A 22,440-nucleotide genomic window follows, 5' to 3' on the forward strand; every position below is an offset into this window, starting at 1 on the left:
TATATAAAATAAATATTATTATATTATATTATTTTTATATTATTCTATGTTCTTATATATAATGTGTACTACATTAAAAAAAGAAAAAAGGTCCCAGGTGTATTTCAGAGACCTTAGGGTAAAGGTTAAGCTGAAAGCTGTATTCTCAAGTGGTCAGAGTAAAGAATAGCCCAAGTTCAAGAAGTGAGCCTTGACAGTCAACAACTGGAGAACCCAAAGACGAGAATCCCCTTTCTCCTCTTCCCCCAAGCCAGCCTCTAGTAGGAGGGTTGGGGAGACTGGACCAGAGGACCAATTCAGGAATGAAGCATCCTGATGTATGGAGACAACAAAGAATAGTGAATAGTATGAAATGCTGGATTTTGAATCCCATTTGGTCAGTCAAAAAGTCTTTCTTAAGTGCTTCCTATGTGCCAGGCACTAAGCCAACTGTTTGCTAACCTCAGTCACTCCAGATAAGCGAATCCTCTCTCCAGATCTCATTTTCTTTATCTATAAATTGAAAATACTAGACTACATGAATGACCTCTAAGGTCTGTTCTAGGTCTAGGACTGTGATATTTAAAGAAAGGAGATTATGACAAGAAGACATTAAAAACTGGGCAGAAAGCCTAGTTCATAGGGAAAAAGATCTTTGTTTAAATCCCGACTGACACTTGCTATTTCTTTGATCTCGGGCAAATTTTTTTACCTCTAAAATAGGTTATCTCTGTGGTTCTTTTTAGTACTAAATTCTAGGATCCCACAAACAAAGCATTTACATAATTGTGGGCCCTTGGCCCCTACGTCTGGCATTTATTCCTCAATCTCAAGCTCCCATTCCCAACTCTTATCCCTCATCAGTTGTACATTCATGGCAAGTTTTTCATCTTAACAATCTTGAGTATTTAACTTCTAAACCACCTGCTTCATGTTCATACCAGGCCCCCATCCCCATTATTTTATTCCTCACACAGAACCTTTCCAAACTCAATATAGAAACATAAACCCTTACCACCCTCCCCAATCATAAGAGTCTCTAGCAGAGAATGCATTAAGCTTTAATCCTTGGCATTCAAGGGACAGATAGCTTCTGGAGCCCTGGACAGCCATGTATTTGGGGACAGGAATTGGCTTGCCCTCCCCTCCACCCCCAATCTGAGGATCTTCACTCACCGGCATGGTCTGGCTGCCATGCAAGGCATTAATGGCAGCTTGGGCCTCAGCATGGGAGGAGTATTTCACAAAGGCACACCCTAGGGGGAAAGTAATCTGGTGAGAAAATAGAGCTCTGGACCTTATTCAGTTCAAACCTTGACCCAAACCATGGAGAACCAGGGCAGAAGAGGGCATGGGGATACATGGAGAGACAGAAAGATAGAGACAGAGAGGTAGACAGGAAGTGACACACCAAAGAAGAAAGAAACAGAGAGGGAGAGACAGAGAAAGGAGAGACAGGTAGAGGATAAGGATAACCTAACATATTAGCTCCAGACCCATTACCCATTCTCTGCCACTTGGTAGCTTGGACAGAGGTATTTCTCTCTTCTAAATTCTGTTCTATATCCTCTTTTCAGGAAGCCATCCCTCACCTATTCCCACCCATGGCTTCAACAGTGAAAACCCTTCCCAACACAGCCCCCCAGCTGAGTCTGGCAGTGATAGACTCTGCCTGTAGTTCTCTAGCTGTATCCCATATCTCTTTGTGTAGCTGGAGCCCTATGAAGGTGGTGGCCGGAGCCCTATGAAGGTGGTGGCCGCTCTTCCCTCATCAGATTGGCCCATTTCCTACCTTTGCTGTTGCCATCTGGCCCCCGAAGGATCGTACATTCTTCAATGTTTCCGAAGGCCTCAAAGAGCCGGCGAACATCATCCTCAGATTGTTGCTTGTTGAGCATGCCAACAAAGAGTTTTCTGTCTTCTGGAACAAAATTAGGAGATGCTTACCGGGGTTCCAACTGGGGAGCCACATGAGGGCCAAGGGGGACTGAGGAGGCAGGAGATGTGGTGCTGGAGATTCTCAATCTCAGACCACATCATTCCTTCTCCTTCTGTTCTGTGGAGAAGGTTAGGACAGCTTCATGAAAAAAAGCAGATAGATGGTTTTAGGTCACCATGGGAAAGTGCTCCAGGGTTTGACTCGAGGTTCCAAATTCCCCTTCCCCCACCTCCCACCACACCTGGACCCCCAACCATCTCCCTCCCACATTGCTCCCACATCCCCTTGTCTTATTGCTTTCAAAAAACTTTATTTTCCAAAATTTGCATTCCTTAGAGTCAAACATAATAATACAGGGTAGACTTTCGTATACACACGTCTATATACAGCCACATCTCTCTCCCCACGCACACGTATATAACCAAGCATGCACATATGTGTCCAGGTTTGTATACAAGCAGATCCACCACCCTCCCACATGGAACAGAATTACAGTTTCCCCAAGAAACCCAGTTTCAGTGTAGTTTGATGTCTGAGCCGGTGCTCAGCCATAGCCTTCAGAGCTGAGAGGGCTTTATTCTACATATATAAACACGCACCCAGGCAGATACAAATGCACTCATGCACACTTACCTGCAAATACCCACACAACTATATGCAAACACATGCAAAAATGTGCCCCAATAGGTCTACAGGTGCACACACAAAGGCAGAAAGAGCACATACTCAGAGCGGATATACAAGCACATACACCAGCTCATGAGGGCACACAGGGACAGAGACAAGCAGAGCATAAATGGACAGACAAGTATCCAAAGGCCTCAGGGGCACAACCCTCTGCAGGGAGCTATTTACTGTCCTCCCACCAGGAGCTATTCACTGCAGGCAGTACTGCCCAAATACCTACATGCAGGCTTCCTCTTCCCCATCCATCCATCCATCCATCATATTAGATACACTGACTGAAGCCAATTCAAAATGAGATGATGGCAGTGATGGAGAAATGGAGACAAGGTGGTTGTTCCTTTTCCTTCTCTTCTGCCGAACTTGGCTCAGAGCAGCTGGTTTTCTTTCTTTCTTTTTCTTTTAAAACCCTTACCTTTTGTTTTGGTGTCAATTTTTTTAAACCCTTACCTTCCATCTTAAAATCAATACTGTGGATTGGTTCCAAGGTAGAAGAATGGTAAGGGTTAAGCAGTAAGAGGTTAAGTGCCTTGCAAAGGATCACACAGCTAGGAAGTATCTGATGTCAAATTTGAACCCAGGACCTCCTGATCCCAGACTGGTGCTCTATCTACCCTGCTGCCTAGCTGCCTCAGAACTGTCTTTTTCCAGGAAGCTTTCTCTGATTCACTCTTCCTTAATATTTTCTTTAAACTTGTAGGGACTCCTTCTTTACACCCTATATATAGGTTTTAGGCGATGCTCTCATTTTACATAAGAGAAAACTGGGGTAAAAGGCTGTTAAATGACTTACCCAAGGTCACACAAGTAATCAATGTCAGAAGACCTTTGTCTGCTGAACTAAAATGACACTGTACTAGGCTGCCTTCCACATTAGGCTTTGGTGCTTATTTACCCCACCCTAAGGCTAAGGGATCTATGCTCCATAGAAGCCTGGGGCATAGGGTCTCTCCCTTTCCTGTCTTCAGTCAAGTGCACCTTTTCAAACCTGCTGTCTGGTTTCAGTGGAAGGAGGGATCAAAGACCAAGCCAGACTCAATCTAGAACTTTATTGTCTGGCCAGGAGAGATGTAGAGTCCAGCTGTGATCAGGAGGCATTGATCCCTGGAGCCTCAGAGACTTGTGCCTCATTCTCAAACCAGCCCATTCTGAATCCTAGACCTTTTATTCCAGCCTTCCTTAGAAATCTGTATTCCCTTCTGGTTTCCCTAGGGTTGGGTTCACGAAAGATCTAAAGAATAATGAGAATTTGGAACTGGGTGTAGCTAGAGGAGAGGGGCATGGATTGATGAAAGGAAATGGAGCTCACACACTAGATTGGGGGATGCCTGCTGCTAAGGTGGCCATTAGGTGGTCTTCTGAACTACTGTCTTAATCCTCAGCTTCGTTTGACCTCTGAGATATTCTTTATCTCTGAACAGCAAAGCTAAGGACAGCAGGAGAAATGGACTGATGCAGATCATAGAACCAAGATAGAGGAAGAGAGGGGACAGAGGAGAAAGGGAAACAGGGAAAGAGAAGGAATAGCATAAAAGGCAGGTAAAGGGAGACAAGGCAGAAAGGACCAATACAGAAAAAATTGGGGTGGGGAGAGAATGGAGAGAGAGAGAGAGAGGGAGAGAGAGAGAGAGAGAGAGAGAGAGAGAGAGAGAGAGAGAGAGAGAGAGAGAGAGAGAGAGAGAGAGAGAGAGAGAGAGAGAGAGAGAGAGGAGGCAAAGGTGTGGAAAAAATCAACACATTTTCTCTCTCAGAAGTGATGACATTTCAGATCAAATTAAACTTGGGCTTTTAAAGACTTCAGTGGAGGTTATTGAAACTCTGTGTGTGTGTGTGTGTGTGTGTGTGTGTGTGTGTGTGTGTGTGTGTGTGTCTGTGTGTGTCTGTGTCTGTGTGTCTGTGTGTGTGTGTCTGTGTGTGTGTGTCTGTGTGTCTGTGTGTGATGGATCTGCACTTCCCCCACCCCTAGGGATCAATGACCCAATACCCCAGCCAGCCTTTAGGGCCAGAGCCTCCTTCTATTAAAGTCCCTGATTAAATGGGATTTGCTGGAAGACAAAGAGGTGAAAACCTGCCAATTGCTAATCTCTCGCCCTCCTGCTTAAAAATTCCATTTCCTTCATTGGGAGAAAAAAAAAGGAAAGGAAAAAAGGAAAGAGAGAATTCTCCGCCTCTGCCTGATTTAAATTCTGGAGCTGCAGCCTGGTCCCCTTCTCCCTCTCCTGACGTCTGAATATATTCCTTTATTATCATTATTACAGCTTTCTGATTGCATTAAAATTCATCCACACGCTCCTCTCCACATTGCCACTTTCCTTTTGCCAGTGTTTTTTTTTTTGCCAACTCTCTCTTTACCCCCCTTCATCTACCTACCCCCCCCTCCCCAATCTGCTTATTGCACTGATAAGGTAACTCCTTCTTAGGAGCAATTCTAAATTTGGGGTGGGGCTGGGCCTTTGTCTCCTGCCCCAGAACTCTTGAGATATGGATCACAAAGTACTTCCTTCCAGAAGGTTGTTGTCCACAGAAGAAACCTGACTTCAAGAGGACCTCCTCTAGGAAGCTTTGCTGGATCATGCTTATACAATTCTGATGATTGCTCTCCTTGGGATGCCCAGTCTGATCAGTTTGCACACTGTATATACTTATGGATTGTTCTCTAAGATTACCTACATCTTCTGCTGAAAGCCTCTTGCATATGGGAATTGAGGGCTCTCTAAGACTTGTCCTCCTTAGAGGTTTCAGGGGGCATGGTGATTAAGGCCAAAGATGGTGAGGGGAGCAGGCAAACTTTCTGGCTGGTCTCGTCTACAGATGAATATTAGGAATGGACTTAGCCTTGGGGATAAGAAGATAGAAGAGCTTTGGAGCTGCAGAAGGAGGATCATGACAGTCAGGACCTCTCCTCATTCATAACCAAGAACCCGAGAGGGATAACTTTCGTACTACCTCCTCTCAACACATTGCCTCTTCTAACTCACAATGCTGCAGGCACCTACCACATGCATGCATTGGGATAGATGATGGATTTGAACTCCATCTTGGCTGGTCAGTTTCACACCCAATAAAACTCCATTTTTTGAACTCAGAGAGATTCTCTAATCTCAGTCACTCACTGACCTCTAATCCTGGGCATAATCTAACCTTAACTTCACAGGCTATCTCATAAACCTTGGCCAATGGTCACAAGGGAAAATGGGTGACTGTGTGGATAGTTCAGTGTAGTATATTCCCACACCTGGAAATTTATTTTAAAGTCCACATCACTCTGAGAGGACTCAGGCATCATGACCTTATGTGAAAGATGCCACATGTTAATTCAGTACAAACAAGAGCAGAGGTAAACTGATGATATTGGTCTATTATCCTCTATATCTCCATTTATATATGTGAAGGTTTCTTAAGTCTAAGTCAAGAAAACATTAAGAATGTTGATCAATGTAAAAAAAATCACCTTATTTTAATCAAATTCACCAAATCATAGAACCTCAAAGTTGGAAGGGACTTTAGGGAGCATCTAGTCTAACTCATAGCTTGACTAGAAGTTCTTCTACAAGGTTCATGACAAGTGTCATCTGGACCTTTAGGTTTTACTCAAAAATGTCCAGTGAAGGGGAAAACCCATGATTTCCTATTCAGAAAGCTGTCTTAGGAAGTTTTTCCTTACCTCAAGATACTTTACTTAAATTTATTTCTTTGAAACTTTCCCCACATTGTTCCTGGGGCAATAGGATCATGCTTTCCTGCTTTTGGAGGCTAAAAAGTACAAGTTTATTCCTTCTGCCACAGGGAGACCCTTAAATCGTGTTCTTCCTAGGTCTTCTGACTTCTAGACTTTCATTCCCTGCTCTACCATATGATCCTTATATGGCATGATCTCAAGGCCCTTCCCCGTCCTCATTGACTTCACCTAAATTTCCTCCAGCCTCCTAAAATGGGAAGCCCAGAGCTGATCACAGTGCACCCCATATGAGGTGACAAGGGTGAATAGAGAGAACATCACCTCCCTTGGTCTGAATCCTATGTCTTTTTTTCAAGCTACCTGAAGTTGTACTGCCTTTCTGGCTCTTGTATCATGATGTTGATTCATATTGGGCTGGATGTTTGCTTTGATGCTCAGATATTTTCTCAGATGAACTGACATGCCTTTCATCTAGTACTTGTAACATTGATGTTTTGGACCCACGTGTAAGATTTTACATTTACTCCAATTAAAAATCATCTCATTATAGAGCTATCAGGGTCATTTTGGATTCTGATTCAGTCATCGAGGATGTTAGCTATCTTTTCTGGCTTTTTTTGTTACCTGCAAATTTGATAAGCATTCCAGCTGGGCATTAATGTAAGTAAATGAACTGTGAATTAGCATAGATCCCCGGGGCATTTCACTAGAGACTTCTTTCCAAGGCAATATTGTATCATTAGTGATTACAATTCGGCTCCAGATAGTCTATCTGTTCTGAATGTATCTAATAGAACTATTGACTGTCTCATCTCTCTCCAGCTTGCTCACAAGAACATGAGAGATTTTGTCATATGCTGGGTTAAAATCTACATAAACTATATTTAACAACATTTCCTTGATTTATCTTCAATAAAAGAAAATGAAGTTAGTTTGGCACAACTTATACTCCATGAATTCAACATGTCCAAGAAAGAACTTATTACCTTTCTCCATAAACCCTCTATATTTCTAGTGAGGTGAGATTTTTTTTTTCAGATATTTTTCCCCATCTTTTCAGATGCCCAGGCTTGCAAGCTTGGAACCATCCTCAACTCATCCTTTTTCTTTGCCTTTCACATTCAATTACTTATTGAGTTTGGTCAATTCTGTCTCTCCAATATATTCCATATCCATATATTCCTTTTCTCTCCATACATACAATGACCACCTGGGGGCTAACTTATATTGAACTAGTTGTCAAATTTTCATTTTGAGCACTTTTACTTCAGAAATTAGAAAATACTATAAATCAAAGATAATTTACTAATTTGTTGATTTTCTAAACTTAAGAAAGTAATAGGAAAAAGTTAGTGATATAGATTTTAAAGTTAGATTTTTTAAAATAATGCATATTTTAAAATGTAGATTAAAGTCACATTATTAGATTAAATTTAGATTAAATTAATTATAATATATAGTAACATAAGAAAATAATATATAATTTATCTGTTATATCATATATTACACATTATCTTTTCTAGTACATAAATTAAAATAAATTAATTTAAAATTAGATTAATTAGGAAAAATGCAGAATTTAAAATAATACATTACTTTAAACATACACTTTTGAACTTAGAAGTGTGTTTTAAAAAAGGAGAGCCGAATGTTGAATATCACACACTTGTCTTGTATTTTAACACAAGTTTGGCCATATGAGCTCTTTTGTGAGCATCTTAGTGGCTTCCTATAGCCCTTCACAACCTACTCTGGGCTCAGTGGACATCTCTTTCATATCCTTGATGTCCTAGCCAAACTTGCCTGCTGCCTGTTCCTTCGATCTCCTGATTCTATACCTTTGCCCTAATATTTGCGATACTCTTCCTACTCATTTCTGCCTCATAGATTCCCCTGAGCTTTCTTCCAAGCTCAGTTAATGTTGCCTCCTTCAGGAATCCTGATTTCTTCAGCTTCTGGTACCATGCCCCTGACCCCCCCCCCAATACTTTGTAACTTCTTACTGCTTTACAAGTCATTTCACTCAATAGAATATAAGTTTCTTGAGGGCAAGGATTGTTTTCATTTTTTCTCGGTATCCTTTGGGCTCAACCTGGTGCCCAGCACATGGAAAGCATTTTTCATGAATGCTTGATGATTTGAATTGAATTATACCTTCCTTTTCTAGATGTTTGTTGACTATTCTTTAAAAATATAGCCAAGAATTTTTATAACAAATAGAAGCTTAGGCTCCATTCATTCTTTTGCTTTTTGAAAATCTCGATGATTTTTGTCTTTATCTGATTCTGTGAATTATCTCCCATCTCTCACAGTTTTTCAAAGATTAGTGACAGTGGATAAGAATTTGTATTCGATGGAAAAAAGATATTTGGATTCTTGCATCCCTAAGACATTAGAGCCTATAAGTTTGTCTAGAGTATACTTTTATAGCTCATAAATGTCCATGTTTTTCTTTTTATTACTTTTAAGAGGACATGGAATGCTTGTCTCGTGGTGATGTGAGTCCAAGCTGGTCTGAGATCTTTATGGACTATAGGTTTATAGAATAATATAGAATAGAATTTATCTTGGCTTAAAAAAATTCCCCAAATCACATTTGTCTTTCTTTTAGTACCCCAAGAACTGATTTTTTTGGACTTGTTGACTTGAACTCACCGGTGGAACAGGAGAACTCACATGTGCTATATCTGGGGGGCCTCATTTGGGAGAAGCATTGAACCCTTTGCATTTGCTACCCACTAAAGAGATCCTCTTCTGGGACTTTGGTTATGGGCTACCCATGTTTGAAGACATTTTATCTCTCTTGTTTTAGACTGTAATTGTATGCGTGTTTTCCTATGTGTTTCCTTAAAAGTCAGGTCAGTTTCTTTTTTAATAACTTTTGATTGCTGGAATGTTAAAATATTCATTTCTGTTGTATTACCAAATTCTTTATGTGAATTTACATTTAGGTTCATACGGGAAGTATGATTTTTGTGTCTAGAGTACTCTCATATAGCTGACAAATGTTCATATTATTCTTTTTTTTTTTACTTTAAAACAACATGGAATGCTTGTCTTATGGTAACCTGAGCCTCAATAGCTTGTCTGAGATCTTTATGGACCATAGGTTTATAGGATAAGCTTTGCCTCTAGGCCTAAAAAAAATCTACTAATCAACCCTAAGTGTTTAATCCTTTTTAAAGACTCTATGATGTTCCAAGCATGGGGACTGTTCCAAATCAATGCAAGAAGGAAGATAGAAGAAGTCATGGCAAAATTAGGGAAAAGTTAAAAACAACTCTAAGGCTATGTACTTGGGTGATCAGGAAGATGTCTCATCAATAGAAATAGGGAAGCTTGGAGAAGGTTGGGTTTGGGGAAAAGAGAAGAAGTTCCATTTTGGACATGTCTAATTTGAGATGTCAGTAGGACATACAGGTTGAGATATCCAGTGACAATACTGGACTGGACCTAACGACCCTGTGTAATCAGTCATCTGCAGAAAGGTGCAGCTATTATAGACAGAAAAAATGTAGAGAGAAAAAAGAGGGTTCAAGAGACCTTTAGGGGAACACCCACTTTTAATGTGTGGGAGACACATCCAGCAAAGGAGATGGAAGGACACATCAGAGAGGTAAGAGACGCTGAGGAAGGAACAAACAGGTCAAGCTTGGGCAGGAGCAGGAGGTGGGGTGGGGATAATAGTGCCAAAAGCTACAGTGAGATCAAAGATAACTTTTAAAGGCCATTAACTTGCTATGGAAAAGTGGACAAGTCACTTAACCCCAATTGCCTATCCCTTATTACCTTTCTGCCTTGGAACCAATACTAGAAGGTAGGTTGTTGTTTTTTTTAAGTCCATTAAGAGGTCATTGCTGACTTTGGAAAGAGCATCTTTGATAGGGTGGGAGAGAGGGAATTCAGGTTGCAGCAGGCTGAGGAGAGATTGGGGAAATGGAGGCCAGGAGTATTGACAATACTCTGGAGGCTAGCAGCACTCAAATTCCAGCAGTGAGACCCTACTTTGTTGAAACATCTGGCTTGCAGGCCGGCTGACATTTAACTATGTGCAGAAGAAGATAGATTACTTTGAATTTTAAGTATGATATAAACATTAGCTATTAGTGATAGTAGCTGTCAGAGGAACTGGGTTCTAGCATAGGGTTCTAGCATTGCTTCTGATTTTCTGTGTATTTTGAGCAAGTTACTTAGCCTTTAGGTCTCAGCTTTGTCATCTATAAAATGAACATCTGTGCTCCCCATCTCAGGAGGAATTCCATGAGATCAGATAAATTAATGGATGTGAAGAACTATAAAGGGCCATACACATGTAAACCATTATTTATTATGATGATCATTATTAATAATCATAATATGAACAATCCCATAAATTGTTCTTTTTAAGAGTGAGTTTTTCTAGCCATTTGGCAGCTGGAGAGTTACCATCCTTTCAGAAACCTCACCATTAATTTATGTGCCAGGTTATGTAAATTTTGTTGTTGTTTTTAAAGACCTTCATCTTCCATCTTGAAATCAATATATTGGTTCCAGGTCAGGAGAGCAGTAAGGACTAGGCAATGGTGGTTAAGTGACTTGCCCAGGGTCACACAGATTTGAACCTCCTATCTCTATACTTGGCTCTCAATTGCCTTTGGTACATACATTTTGGATGAAAAAAATGTAAGGAAAACTTTTTAACACTTTGATTCTAGAGCTTTTTCCTAGTGGAATGACCTGCATTCCTGACGGGAAAATTTCAAGTGGAAGCTGAGTAACCACTTGCCAATGGTATTATTAATAGGTTTCATGATCAAGTGTTGGTTTGAACTGTTGGATGAACTCTGGGGTCCATCTAACTCTGCTAACATTTTTCTAAGAGTTTGGGTGAATTGGGCTCTGGTCAAAGGTGATCCCTTCCCACCTCTGACTTTGGCTCTTACTGTCTACCTGGGGAAAGGGCCCATTTTACAGAAGAAGAAATTGAGGATTAGTTGGTGAAGTATGGCTTTTGTGCCTCTGCCCCTATGCATCCCCCTTTTTCATCCTTTTTCTCCCTCTTGGGGTTTCCAAAACATTTTCCTTTTTTTTTCTTCACAGGTATCTCTCTAATTAATTCATTCACAATGAGGGGCCTATTTAGTATTCTCTCCTTCCTAGTAGGTTCTTACCTGGAGAAAGAGAGAGAGAGAGAGAGAGAGAGAGAGAGAGAGAGAGAGAGAGAGAGAGAGAGAGAGAGAGAGAGAGAGAGAGAGAGAGAGAGAGAGAGAGAGAGAGAGAGAGAGAGAGAGAGAGAATGGGGTGGGGGAGGGAGAGAAAGAGACAGAGAGACAAAGAGATAGAGACAGACACAGAGAGCACTATGCTTAACCCAAAGCAAAGAGAACTAATGGTGGAATTTCAGGCATCATGACAGGTTTGGTGTAGGCAGAAATATTTTTGGCAGGGACACTTTCCATGGCCTTTCACATCACAGCATGAAGGGAGCATCTGTCTGGCTGGACAGTGGGCCTAGACGAGCCCCAGGACTGGGAAGAGGGGGTAGGGAACTGTGGGTGGGCAGCAGCAATGCCAGTTGGTCTGCCAAATGCTGGCGCCCCAGCTCTAATGCTCAATTTCGGGTTTAATTTTCAAAATTTGATTCGCTCATTACCATCGGCATTAAACAATATTTCCTGTTTAAGTATGAATGGGCTGCTCAGCCTGATGGGGACGAGTGCTCAGATGGTTAATGCCTTTTATTGCTGTCATAGACTTTTACTGTTCTCTCCCCTCCAGCTGCTGTGCTGTCAGGGAGAGGGGGAGGCAGGGGTGAGGTCCTAGGAGAAGGCGAGAGAGCAAGAGGCTGATGGAGCAAGGAGAAAACTGAGAGCATGGGAAATCTAGGTATGCAGGAGGGAAATTGTGGCTAACTAGATGAAATGTTTTTTAGCTATGTGAAGTTTGGAGCCTGGAAGAGCTCTTAGCTTGCAGAGAGCCAGGACATCAGTCCCAATTGGGAGCTCAACCTGGGATGAGAATGGGGCTAAGGGAATAAAATGATTGACTACTTCTTCAGGGGCAGGAGATGCTTGAGAAAAGCTAAAGATCTGGAGAAAGAAAGCAGAGAATCTGGACTCCTTGGAGAACTTCAGTATGGTAAATGGGGTAGAGTAGGCTCAGGGACCTCAGAGACAGAGGCTTCTAGATTTCAGGGGAAAGCTGGAACTAAGAATTTTGGTTTCCAGGGCAGGTGGCATGAAATATGGAGAGGCAACTGGTGGTTCATGGGATAGAGTGTGGGGCTTAGGTCTTAGGATCTAGAAGACCTGAATTCAAATCCTACTTCAGATATACATTCACTAATTGACCCTGGACAAGTCACCTAACCACTGTCTGCCTCAGTTTCCTAAACTGAAAAATGAGGGTCATAATAGCACCTTCTTCCAGGGGTTATTGGGAGGATCAAATGAGATACTTTGTAAAGCACTTAGCACAGTGGCTGGCACAAAATAGGAGCCTAAAACTGCATTTCTCCTCTCTTCTTTCCTTGTATGTGTGTAGGGGTAGGTAGGGGGTAGTGGGGGAGGGGCTGTCAGCATGGGCATGGGGGCAGGAAGTGGCCATTGGGAAGAGCTGGAAAGAGTTAATGTATGTATAGGGGAGAAAGTACCCTCCAGGACATGGAAAACTTTCTATACTGCTGAAGGACAACAAGTGTAATCAGTGCCTTTTAAATTTTGGCACTCTGGGGCGAGATCCTAATGATTCCACCCTGGTTACAGCTGAGATGGGGCTTCGGAGTTGGACCCAGCTGGACTTTATCTTTTTCTCTCCCTTGTGGCATGAAATCTGGGGGCTTCATCTTTTCTCATACTCCAATGGAAGGAGCCAGCTGATAGAAGTACCCCAGGACAGAAATATAGGAGAAAAGGGATTCCTTCTTTGAGGATAGAGCCCAAGGAAGAACCTGAGCTGCTGGAAGCCAGAAATAATGAGGAAAGCTGGAAGGCTGAGGTGTGTGCACGAATTGGGGTCTTTGGAGAACTCATCCTGCTCCTGTCAGAAAGGGTCTCCCAAGTCCCCTTGTTTAGGGTGTCCTGGTCTGTGATATTCAAGAACAGTTAATACATTGAAATGAACTTAAAGACAGATATAAAACTCAAATAGAACCAGCATTTGGATTTTCTTCTCTTTGAGATAATTCACTTTTGACTATTTTGAAAAAACCTGCCACTAGGATTATCAGTGTTGCTGTTTCCATTCCCAAGCATAGATCACTGAGAAGTACCTAGACTACTCTTTCCTATCTTTTTTTCAACAAGAACAACAATAGAAAAGAAATGAAAACAGATACAGCTTCAGCCCCAATCTTTGGCCTTGATTCCCTTTCGGCTATCAAAAGGTCTGCCTTTCCTCAGGGGGCACCAGGTATTTGGGATTCCCCTTCTCCCAAGTGCAAGATGAAGAGTTTGAGGATGAAAGCAAGGTTTAAAGGGGAAAAAAACCCTGGGAAATTGAGAACAGGCTAGAATCCTTCTTAGAGACACATCTGCCTAGATGTGGAGAAAAGATTAGACAAGGAGTTCGAGTGAGTGAGTGAATGTGTGTGTGTGTGTGTGTGTGTGAAATTAAATAAACAGTCTGGAACCCCTATGAATTTTCTGTCTAAGGGGTCATTTACAATGCTAGAAATATTGTCCTTCTTGGGCTGAGGAGATAAAGAGAAGACTGGTTCTATATGGTTGAAGGAGACCCCTCCAGCAATGTTTTGAAGTGAAATTTGATTGTAATGACCCAACACTTTTATTTGTCTCTGTACCTCCTATCCTTCTTGCTCTCTGAAAATAATTGGGTATCAGTCATTGACACCTTAGACAACGTAGATTATAGGAACATCTTTTTAAGTCCCATAGACTGCTTCTCCTCCACAGAGCCAGAAAGACCTGGATCTTCTTGGGTTTAAACGTCTTGCTTCTGACTCATACTGCTATTCCATGTTTGGCAAGTGCTTTGGCCATTCCATGCCTGGGGGGGGGGGGGGGTTCTAAGCTGCAGAGTTGTTACTGATCTGGACTGGTAGACTGAGGGGTTTCCTTACTGGGAGTTCCAAATACCAAAGATATCACAAGTCCAGTCTAGAAAAGTATGAATGTAGGTCACTGCATTTGCTCGGCCAGGGAGGTTTGTTCTTGGAGCCTGATCTCTCACTGGGGAATGAAAGGCTAACCCCCACAACAAGAATGTTCAGCACTGAGAAGTGAGTGGGAAAGAAAGTTTAAGGGAGGAGGGTTGTCTGAAAGCATTAAAAATCATACCAGAGTATGTGGCGATTTCTTCAACCTTTCCTAAGGTCTGGCTGAGGTTCTTAAAGTATTAGAGCAAAAAGGAAACTGAGATCATCTAGTCTGCCTCCTTGTGGAGTCAAATGAATGATTTAAAAGCTTATGGGTAGAAGGAGGATTTAAAACCTGCATTCACTAAGTCCAGATAATAATAACTGACATTTATATGATGCTTTAGAGTGTGCAAAGTGCTTTACTTGCATTCTCTCATTTGACTCTCATAGTAACCCAAGGAAATAGGCACTTACAGGTATTATTCCTGTTTTACAGATAAGAAGTCAGATTCGAAGAGATTACTTCTGATATAGTGTCAGAGGCAAGATTTGAACTCAAGACTCCTAACTCTAATCCTGTGCACTGTCCATTATGCACAGTGGCCAGATCCTACTAGTTCAGCCAGGATCTCTATAGATGTTAGGACTGGGGCTGGAGACCAGAAAGGAAGGGACAGACTCTTGATGAGGTAGAGGCTGTGTGAATCAGGGACAAGGACTGCACCACACCTGCCTGGGCAGGCATTTGTCATTCCTAGGCCACACAGAGGGAGCCCAGGGAGTAATTTTTCCCTGGGACAGATCTAGTAAAGGCTGTTTGTCTTAATTAAGGCAATGGCCTATTGCATAACTCACAGCATGGGACAGTCTACAGGAATTGACAAGGCGTCCTCATAAATCCCTGCAAGCCATAACAATATTGCAGCAAGCAAGGCCACTAGGTAGCCTAGACCAGGGTATCCTAGTGGGAAAGAAAGGGTAGAGAGAAAATGAGAGTGATGGGGAGGCTTAGAAAGAAAATAAGGAGAAACAAAAGGAGGTAGATCCAGGGGTGGGAGTGGGGAGAGACAGAGGGACAAAGATGAAGACAGAGGCAGAGAGAGAGAGAGAGAGAGAGAGAGAGAGAGAGAGAGAGAGAGAGAGAGAGAGAGAGAGAGAGAGAGAGAGAGAGAAGAATTGACAGAGGAGAGAGAGAAGAAGAGTCAGAGGGGGGAAGGAGAAAGACAGAGGGGAGAGAGACAGAGAAAGAGACATACACAAAGAGACACAAAGAGAGAGAGAATAATTGACAGAGGAGAGAGAGAAAGAAAGACAGGAGACAGAAGGGAAAAGGAGAGAAAGGCAGAGGGGAGAGAGGGGGGGAGAGAGGGAAAAGGGAGGGAGAAAAGGAAGGGGGGAGAAAAAGAGAGAGACAGAGATAGAGAAAGAAAGAGAGAAGAGATAGAGGAGAGAGAAGGAGAGACAGAGGGGAAAGGAGGGAGGAGGAGAGAGAGAGAGAGAGAGAGAGAGAGAGAGAGAGAGAGAGAGAGAGAGAGAGAGAGAGTAAGAGAGAGAGAGGGGGAGGGAGGGAGGGAGATACTGAGAAAGTCAGAGCCTAGTGACAGAGGGTACAGAATGTGATCCAGCAAATCCAGCTGGGCCCATCCCTGAAAGGTCAGTCCATGGGCCTCAGGTCACTTCTGCTCCTCATTCTCCATCTGTGCTCTAGCAATAGAACTTATAATTTCTATTAATAAGATCATAGATTTAAGCTAGAAGGTAGCTTAGAGGCCATCAAGTCGATCATCCTTATTTTATATATGAGAAAAATGAAACCTAAGGAGGTTAAGTGAGCCAGGATCATACAACTAAGAACTGCTTGAAGCAGAGTTGGAATCCAGGTCCAATGTAAGGAAAGCCTAATGAGGTCCAGACTATGGAGGAACTCCTCTCCTTTCCCCCACTTTCACTGCTATTTAAATTATTAGTAACTCTAATTTATATAGCACTTCAATGTTTACAAAGACCTTTTCTGACAATCCTGGAGGAGAGGAGATTCATTAAATCCATTTTACAGATAAGGAAAAGGAGGCATAGAGTGACTAGCTCTAGGTCATATACCCAATAAGTGGGAGAGCAGAACTCAAACCTTCTCCTTCCCATTCCAAGTACAGGGCTCCTTGAACTACTCGACACTGCTTCTCACTACAGTGGGTCCCCTCCGGATCATAGTAGCATTATCCTAGGATTTAAAACATCTCTCCTCTGTCTCTGATAATGTGTCAGCTAATTACTTAAAGGGATGAAGCTTTAAGGTGGGGGTTTTCACTAGTTTTTTTTCAGTTTCATGGACCCCTCTGACAGTCTGATGAAGCCTATGAACCCTGCTCAGGAAAATATAAAAATGCTCAATTGCAGTTGGAGTTGGTAAAAAAAAATAATCAAGTTTTTTTTTCTTTGCCATCCAAAGTCTACCTTTTAGACCACTCTGGGTATCCATGGAGTCCAGCTCAAGCATCCCTAGTTTTAGGTGTGACTTTTTTCAGTGGCATTCCCATTTTAGCCCGAGGGCTTCAATGCCTTAATCTGCAGGAATGGACCTCTAATGGTTTAATCATAGGCACTCTAGCAGGGGAATAGATTGGGGGAAGAATTAGGGACAGAAAAAGGCCATCTGAATGCCCTCCTATCACATCAAAAAGTTGGCTTTTTGAGGTAGCACAGTGGATAGAGTACTAGGCCTTGGAGTCTGGAGGACCTGGATCCAAATCTGGTCTCAGACACTTCCTAGCTGTGTGACCCTGGGTAAATCACTTAACTCTGATTACCTAGCCCTCAACACTCTTCCCTCTTATTATTAATATTAGGACAGAAGATAAGGGTTTAAAAAAGAAGCAGCCAGCTTCTCCTCTTCTATAAGGCCAGACTTCTCTAGGTAGCCTCCAGAGAGATGGACTCCTGAGCCCCAGAGCTGGCTTAGGTTTTGAAGACACATGATATTGTCCAGATAGTTACCTAGGAATTTCTAAGAAAAATGAAGCTCCCTTTCAGGGCCAAGTACTTACACTTGGCAAGTAGCATTTCTACTCTCAAGGAACAGGAGAAGGAGGCAACAGGAATACTGGAAAGAGAGCCGGGCACTCAGAAGACCTGCATTCAAATCCTAGCTCCATCACTTATTAGCTGTGTGCCCATGGGTAAGTTTCTGAGCTTCAGATTCCTCATCTATAAAAATGGTCTACTTCACTCTGGTGTTGTGAGACAAGAACCATGCAAGGGGAGCTAGGTGGCACGGTGGATGGAGCACTGGACTTGGAATCAGGAAGGCTCATATTTCTGTGTTCAAACCTGGCTTCAGACACTTACCAGCTGCATGACCCTGGGCGAGTCCCTGTTTGCCTCAATACAATTTAAAAAAGGGAGGCAACTATGTCAATTTTAAAGTGCCATAAAATGTACCATCATCATCATTTTTAACCAAAGTGTGTTTTCATCAAATGGGAAGCTTCCACTGAGAAACACCTTCCTTTTACTGTACACCAATGCTTTGTCTGCAGCGTCTGGTCTCACCCAAGAGATGTTAACTGTCTTGCAAGGATCAGGCGGCCAGAATTAAACCCAGTCAGGTCATCCTGAATCCGCTCTATTGACTCTCCTGACTATTATAATGAGCACCGTGCCTGATAAATGGCAGCCACTTAATAAATGCTTTTTGATTCATTCATACATTATGTAATAACATAATCGACACGCTCTTATTATTGATTGAATGTTTTACTTTTTCATGGTACCAGCTTTTCTCATTGATCAGGCAGAGTGGGAAGCCAGTTCTTCTCGGGGGAGCACAAATGAAGGCGAATGGGCTGGGACCAGAGAGAGCATTTCTGGGCATCTCTGTCCTCTTGGTGGGAGACTTGGAGAGTCTGAAGTTCCTGCACATAGTAGCTTCTGGGCTTGTTTGGCTCTCCCGAGCTGAACTGGTGTGTAGGGGGTAGGGAGAGTGGGAGGGTGGGGAGCACAGGAGATCCCCCTTACAAGCTGGTTTGCTTCTAAGCGGTTGTCTTCTAGGTTGTCCAATGGCAAGGCCAAAGGCCTCGGTGGTCCCAGCTTCCAGGCAGTCTCCTGGCACTGGGGAGGGAAGGTGCAAGGCATGCCAATGTGCTCTAATGGTAGGTGTATACAAGCATTTGCATAAAGGAGGAAATAGGAAGATTGTGCTGTTTACATACGTTATGCCAACTGACTTAATATGTGGGCTCATACATATTTTCCATTCTGCTCCTGGCTTGCCATCTTCCAGGCGAGCACGTGCAGGGGGCCTCAAGGAATGGGGGCCAGTCGAGCAGAGGCTTCAGGAGCCATCTAGCCCAATCCTCTGTCTCTGCTCCTATACTATGCACATGAAAGTAGTCAATGAATAGCCAGTCAGCAAACCTGTACTGAATACCTACTATCTTTTCGGATCCATTCCAGCTCCTATTAGGAGAGATGGATGACCCATTCTGTGCCTCTGAAGGTGAATACTCCCCATCCACTTAGGGAAGTAAATCTTATATACACAACACAGTAGGACAGAAAACCTGGTGTGACATTAAAACAGAGTTATGGGGCAGTTAGGTGGCTCAGTGGTTGGAGAGCCAGGCTTGAAGATGAGGGATCCCAAGGTAAAATCTGGCCTCAGACACTTCCTAGTGTGTGACTCTAGGCAAGTCATTTAATCCCAGTTGCCCAGCCTTTAGTACTCTTATGCCTTGGAACCAATATTTAGTCTAAGACAGAAGGTAAAAAAAAAAAACATAGCCACATATCAGCAGAGTACCTGGTATATGGTAGGTATATAATAAATGCTTCCTCATTGATTAAATCCAAGATTGCACAGCTCAGGTTAAGTGTTGTAGCAGGTCAGAAAAAGGAGGGATCAATGTGGTTCAGAGTGGTCCAGGAGGGTTTATTGGAGGCAGTAGGAAATGAGCTGCACTTTGAAGGATGGGTAAGATTTGTGTAGGCAGTAAGGAGGTAGAAGGGCACTCCAGAGAGGAAAGAAAATGGCAAGAACAAAGACCCAAAGGTAGGAATGAATACTGTCTTTCTGAGGGTAGTGAGGAGATTAACCTGACTAGAGAGGAAGGGTATTTAAAAGGATGTATCCTAGAGGGCTGAGGAATCAATTGATTTAAAATTGAGCATTTTCTGGTTTGTGCTATGCCCTAGATCAAATGGAATTCTGAAAGTATTCTTGAATCAGCCAGTCTCCTCCTGCAGGAGGTCTTCTCAGGTGGCTTCCAAGATGGATGACCCCATGAATCCTCTTGTACCCTGCCTTAGAAATGCCTTTCCCCTTGACTTCCATAGAATAAACAATTAAGCCAATTTCTTTTCACATTAGTCACCAAGGACAGTTGCTCATTTTGCAAAAACCTATCATTTTTCTACAGCAATATTCTCCCCATATTGCTAGATATGGCTGTGACACATTGAACATAACAATCTCAGTAGTTTCAGAATTGCAGGTGACCCCACGGTCAATGGAAAGACACAAGGTAGGGGTAAGTCCTCTGTAGCACATTGCCAGGCATGACTTCCATGTAAGAAGTGTTTTGTGAAAATCATTATCAAGGACATGTTCCATAGCCAGAGAGAAGGACAACGGCTGGACAGCCTGAGTGTGTACACAGCAATACTTCAAGATTCTGAGGAGAATTTCCAGGGCATTGAATAGAGCAGAGATTCTTAAACCTCTGCCGTGAGTCATGGACCTCTAGGCAATCCGGTGAAGCTCACGGACCCCCCTCTCAGAATGATGCCTTTAAATGTGTCAAATAAAATAGATAGAATTATGAAGGAGAAGGCAATTATACTAAATATTTGTTATCTATGTATATATGCATGTTTAAAAAAAAGACAAGTTCAAGACTCTGTGACGAATGCCTGAGGCGAATATGAAGCAGTCACAGGAAGACCTCATGACAGAGAGGAGATGGACTCCAAGTACAGATTGAGGCATATTTGGGGGTGGGGGACAGGGCCAATGCAGAAATCTGTTTGGGCTTGACCATAGATATTTATGACAAGAGTTTCATTTTTCTTACTTTCTCATTTGGGGAAGGGAGGTGGGCTGCAGAAGAGGCAAATCTTTGAAAAAAATATTTAAAAAAAGAATTCATGGGAGTATAAGAATAAAAATCATCAAGAATGAGATGGCCTAGGTAAATTGTGATCTATACTGGGCAGAGGGATCAATGAGGTCTTGGAAACACTACAGTCTGTGCCCTTGCTATGTCTGGGAAGAAGGGGTGGGGAAGAGGGGGAGAGAGACACACACATATAGTTAGAGAGAAGGAGAGAGGCAGAGAGAGACAGAGAGAAGGGAGGGGAAGAGAGAGAGAGAGAGAGAGAGAGAGAGAGAGAGAGAGAGAGAGAGAGAGAGAGAGAGAGAGAGAGAGAGAGAGAGATGGAGAAAAGTGTGTGGGGGGGGGGGGCGGGGTAACATAAAGAAGACCAGAGACAAGACCCAGAGAGATGGAAGCTTCAGAGGATAAAAGCCTTTTTGGTTGGAAAGAAGAGCTGAAAGAGATATCAAACCAGATCAAAGGGTTGCCTGGAAGAGTGTGTGTGTGTGTGTGTGTGTGTGTGTGTGTGTGTGTGTGTGTGTGTATGGGTGCTGGGGAAGCAGTGTCTCTCTGGGCACACGTACAGGATGCAAATGAGGCCTTTCACTCAAGCCTTTCCCAAGCAGCCAGTGGGGCAGGCTGGGCTGGGCTGTTTGATCTGTCGGGTGCTGTATCTGGAGTTGTTTGATGTTGGTGAGATGAGGAGGGGAGGAGATGGAAAAAGCCACATCCATATGCATAACCCTTCCTCCACTCCCCTCAATGAGAGAGGCCAGAGCCCCTTCACTATCTTTCTCTCCCATGTCCACTCAGTGTCCATTTTCCTCCCCCTGTCCCCACCATAGACCCAGAAAGGCTGCAGGCTTCCTTCACCATTTATTTCCTCCTTTCTCCCCCCCCCCCAGAGGTTCTCTCCCCTTCCCTCTTCAGAGATCAACACAAAAGAGGTCACAAGTCTTCCTTATGATCCTTCCATCAGTTTACCCCACCCTACCACCTATTCCCTCAAATCCAGAGAAGTCCTGGGGTCCCTTTTAATCCCTCTGGAGGATAAGGGACATAGCAGGGCAAACTCAGCCTTCATGCCACCCTGGCCAAGATCTCTACTGGGGGGAAGCAGAGCCAGGGAGGGGAGGGCAAGGGAGAGGAGAAGAATACAGGCCAGATGCATGTATTTGGCAAGCCAGACTGCTGTTTCTTCAATATAGTGCTACGGAAACCATGCTGGTTTTCACCTCTGAGTCTCTGCAATACCCCTTTTTCTTTAGGCCCATAAGATTACTTACAGCAAAGGGGGCCTTATTCAATACTCTTGTTTACAGATGAAGGTACAGAGGCTCAGGACACTTGTCCAAGGTCACAGAGTGAAGAAGAACAGAGCTGAGATTCAAATTCAGATCTTGCTGAACCCCATCCAACATCTTTTTATCACTACTCCTTTCCCCTTAATTAGGTCTAATTCATCCTTTGAGGATTAGCTCACATCCTCCAGGAAGTCTTCCCAGTCTATTCTAGATTCTAGGTTACCTGATGCTCAAATCTCCTTTCCTATGATCTTGTCCTTTGAGTCTAAGCCAGATATACTTTAGCCCTTGATCACATCAAGTCCCATCTTGTCAGTCACTCAATTAACAAACATTTATTAAATGCTTTCCATGTGCCAGGCACTGCACCAAATCCTGGTTCAGTCATAACTGGTCTTGTCTAACTCTTTGTGTCCCCATTTGGGGTTTCCTTGGCAAAGATACAGGAGGGATTTGCCATTTCCTTCTCTGGCTCCTTGTACAGATGAGGAAATGGAGTCAAATAGGGTGAAGTGACTTGTCTAGGATCACAGCTAGCAAGTGTCTGGATTTGAACTCATGAAGATGAGTTTTCCTGATTCTAGGCTCTGCAGTCTATGCACTATGTTGCCACCTTGGAATCATCTACATAGCTGAGCATAGGGAGCTGATGAGATCACCATGTAAGGTAGTAAAGAAGGAAAAGAGAA

At 43.0% G+C, this 22,440-nt stretch overlaps 1 protein-coding gene across 1 annotated transcript in view; it reads right to left on the reverse strand.

The window, feature by feature from the left end:
• The window catches only part of CELF4 (CUGBP Elav-like family member 4), a 579,256-nt gene that overhangs the window by 54,772 nt on the left and 502,044 nt on the right, over positions 1–22,440 (reverse strand). Inside the window, 2 exon segments of the mRNA XM_056824360.1 lie at positions 1,156–1,235; positions 1,772–1,900. Coding sequence (XP_056680338.1) covers positions 1,156–1,235; positions 1,772–1,900 — 209 coding nt within the window.

The sequence above is a fragment of the Monodelphis domestica genome, chromosome 3 (genome assembly GCF_027887165.1).
Source record: "Monodelphis domestica isolate mMonDom1 chromosome 3, mMonDom1.pri, whole genome shotgun sequence".
NCBI lineage: Eukaryota > Metazoa > Chordata > Mammalia > Didelphimorphia > Didelphidae > Monodelphis > Monodelphis domestica.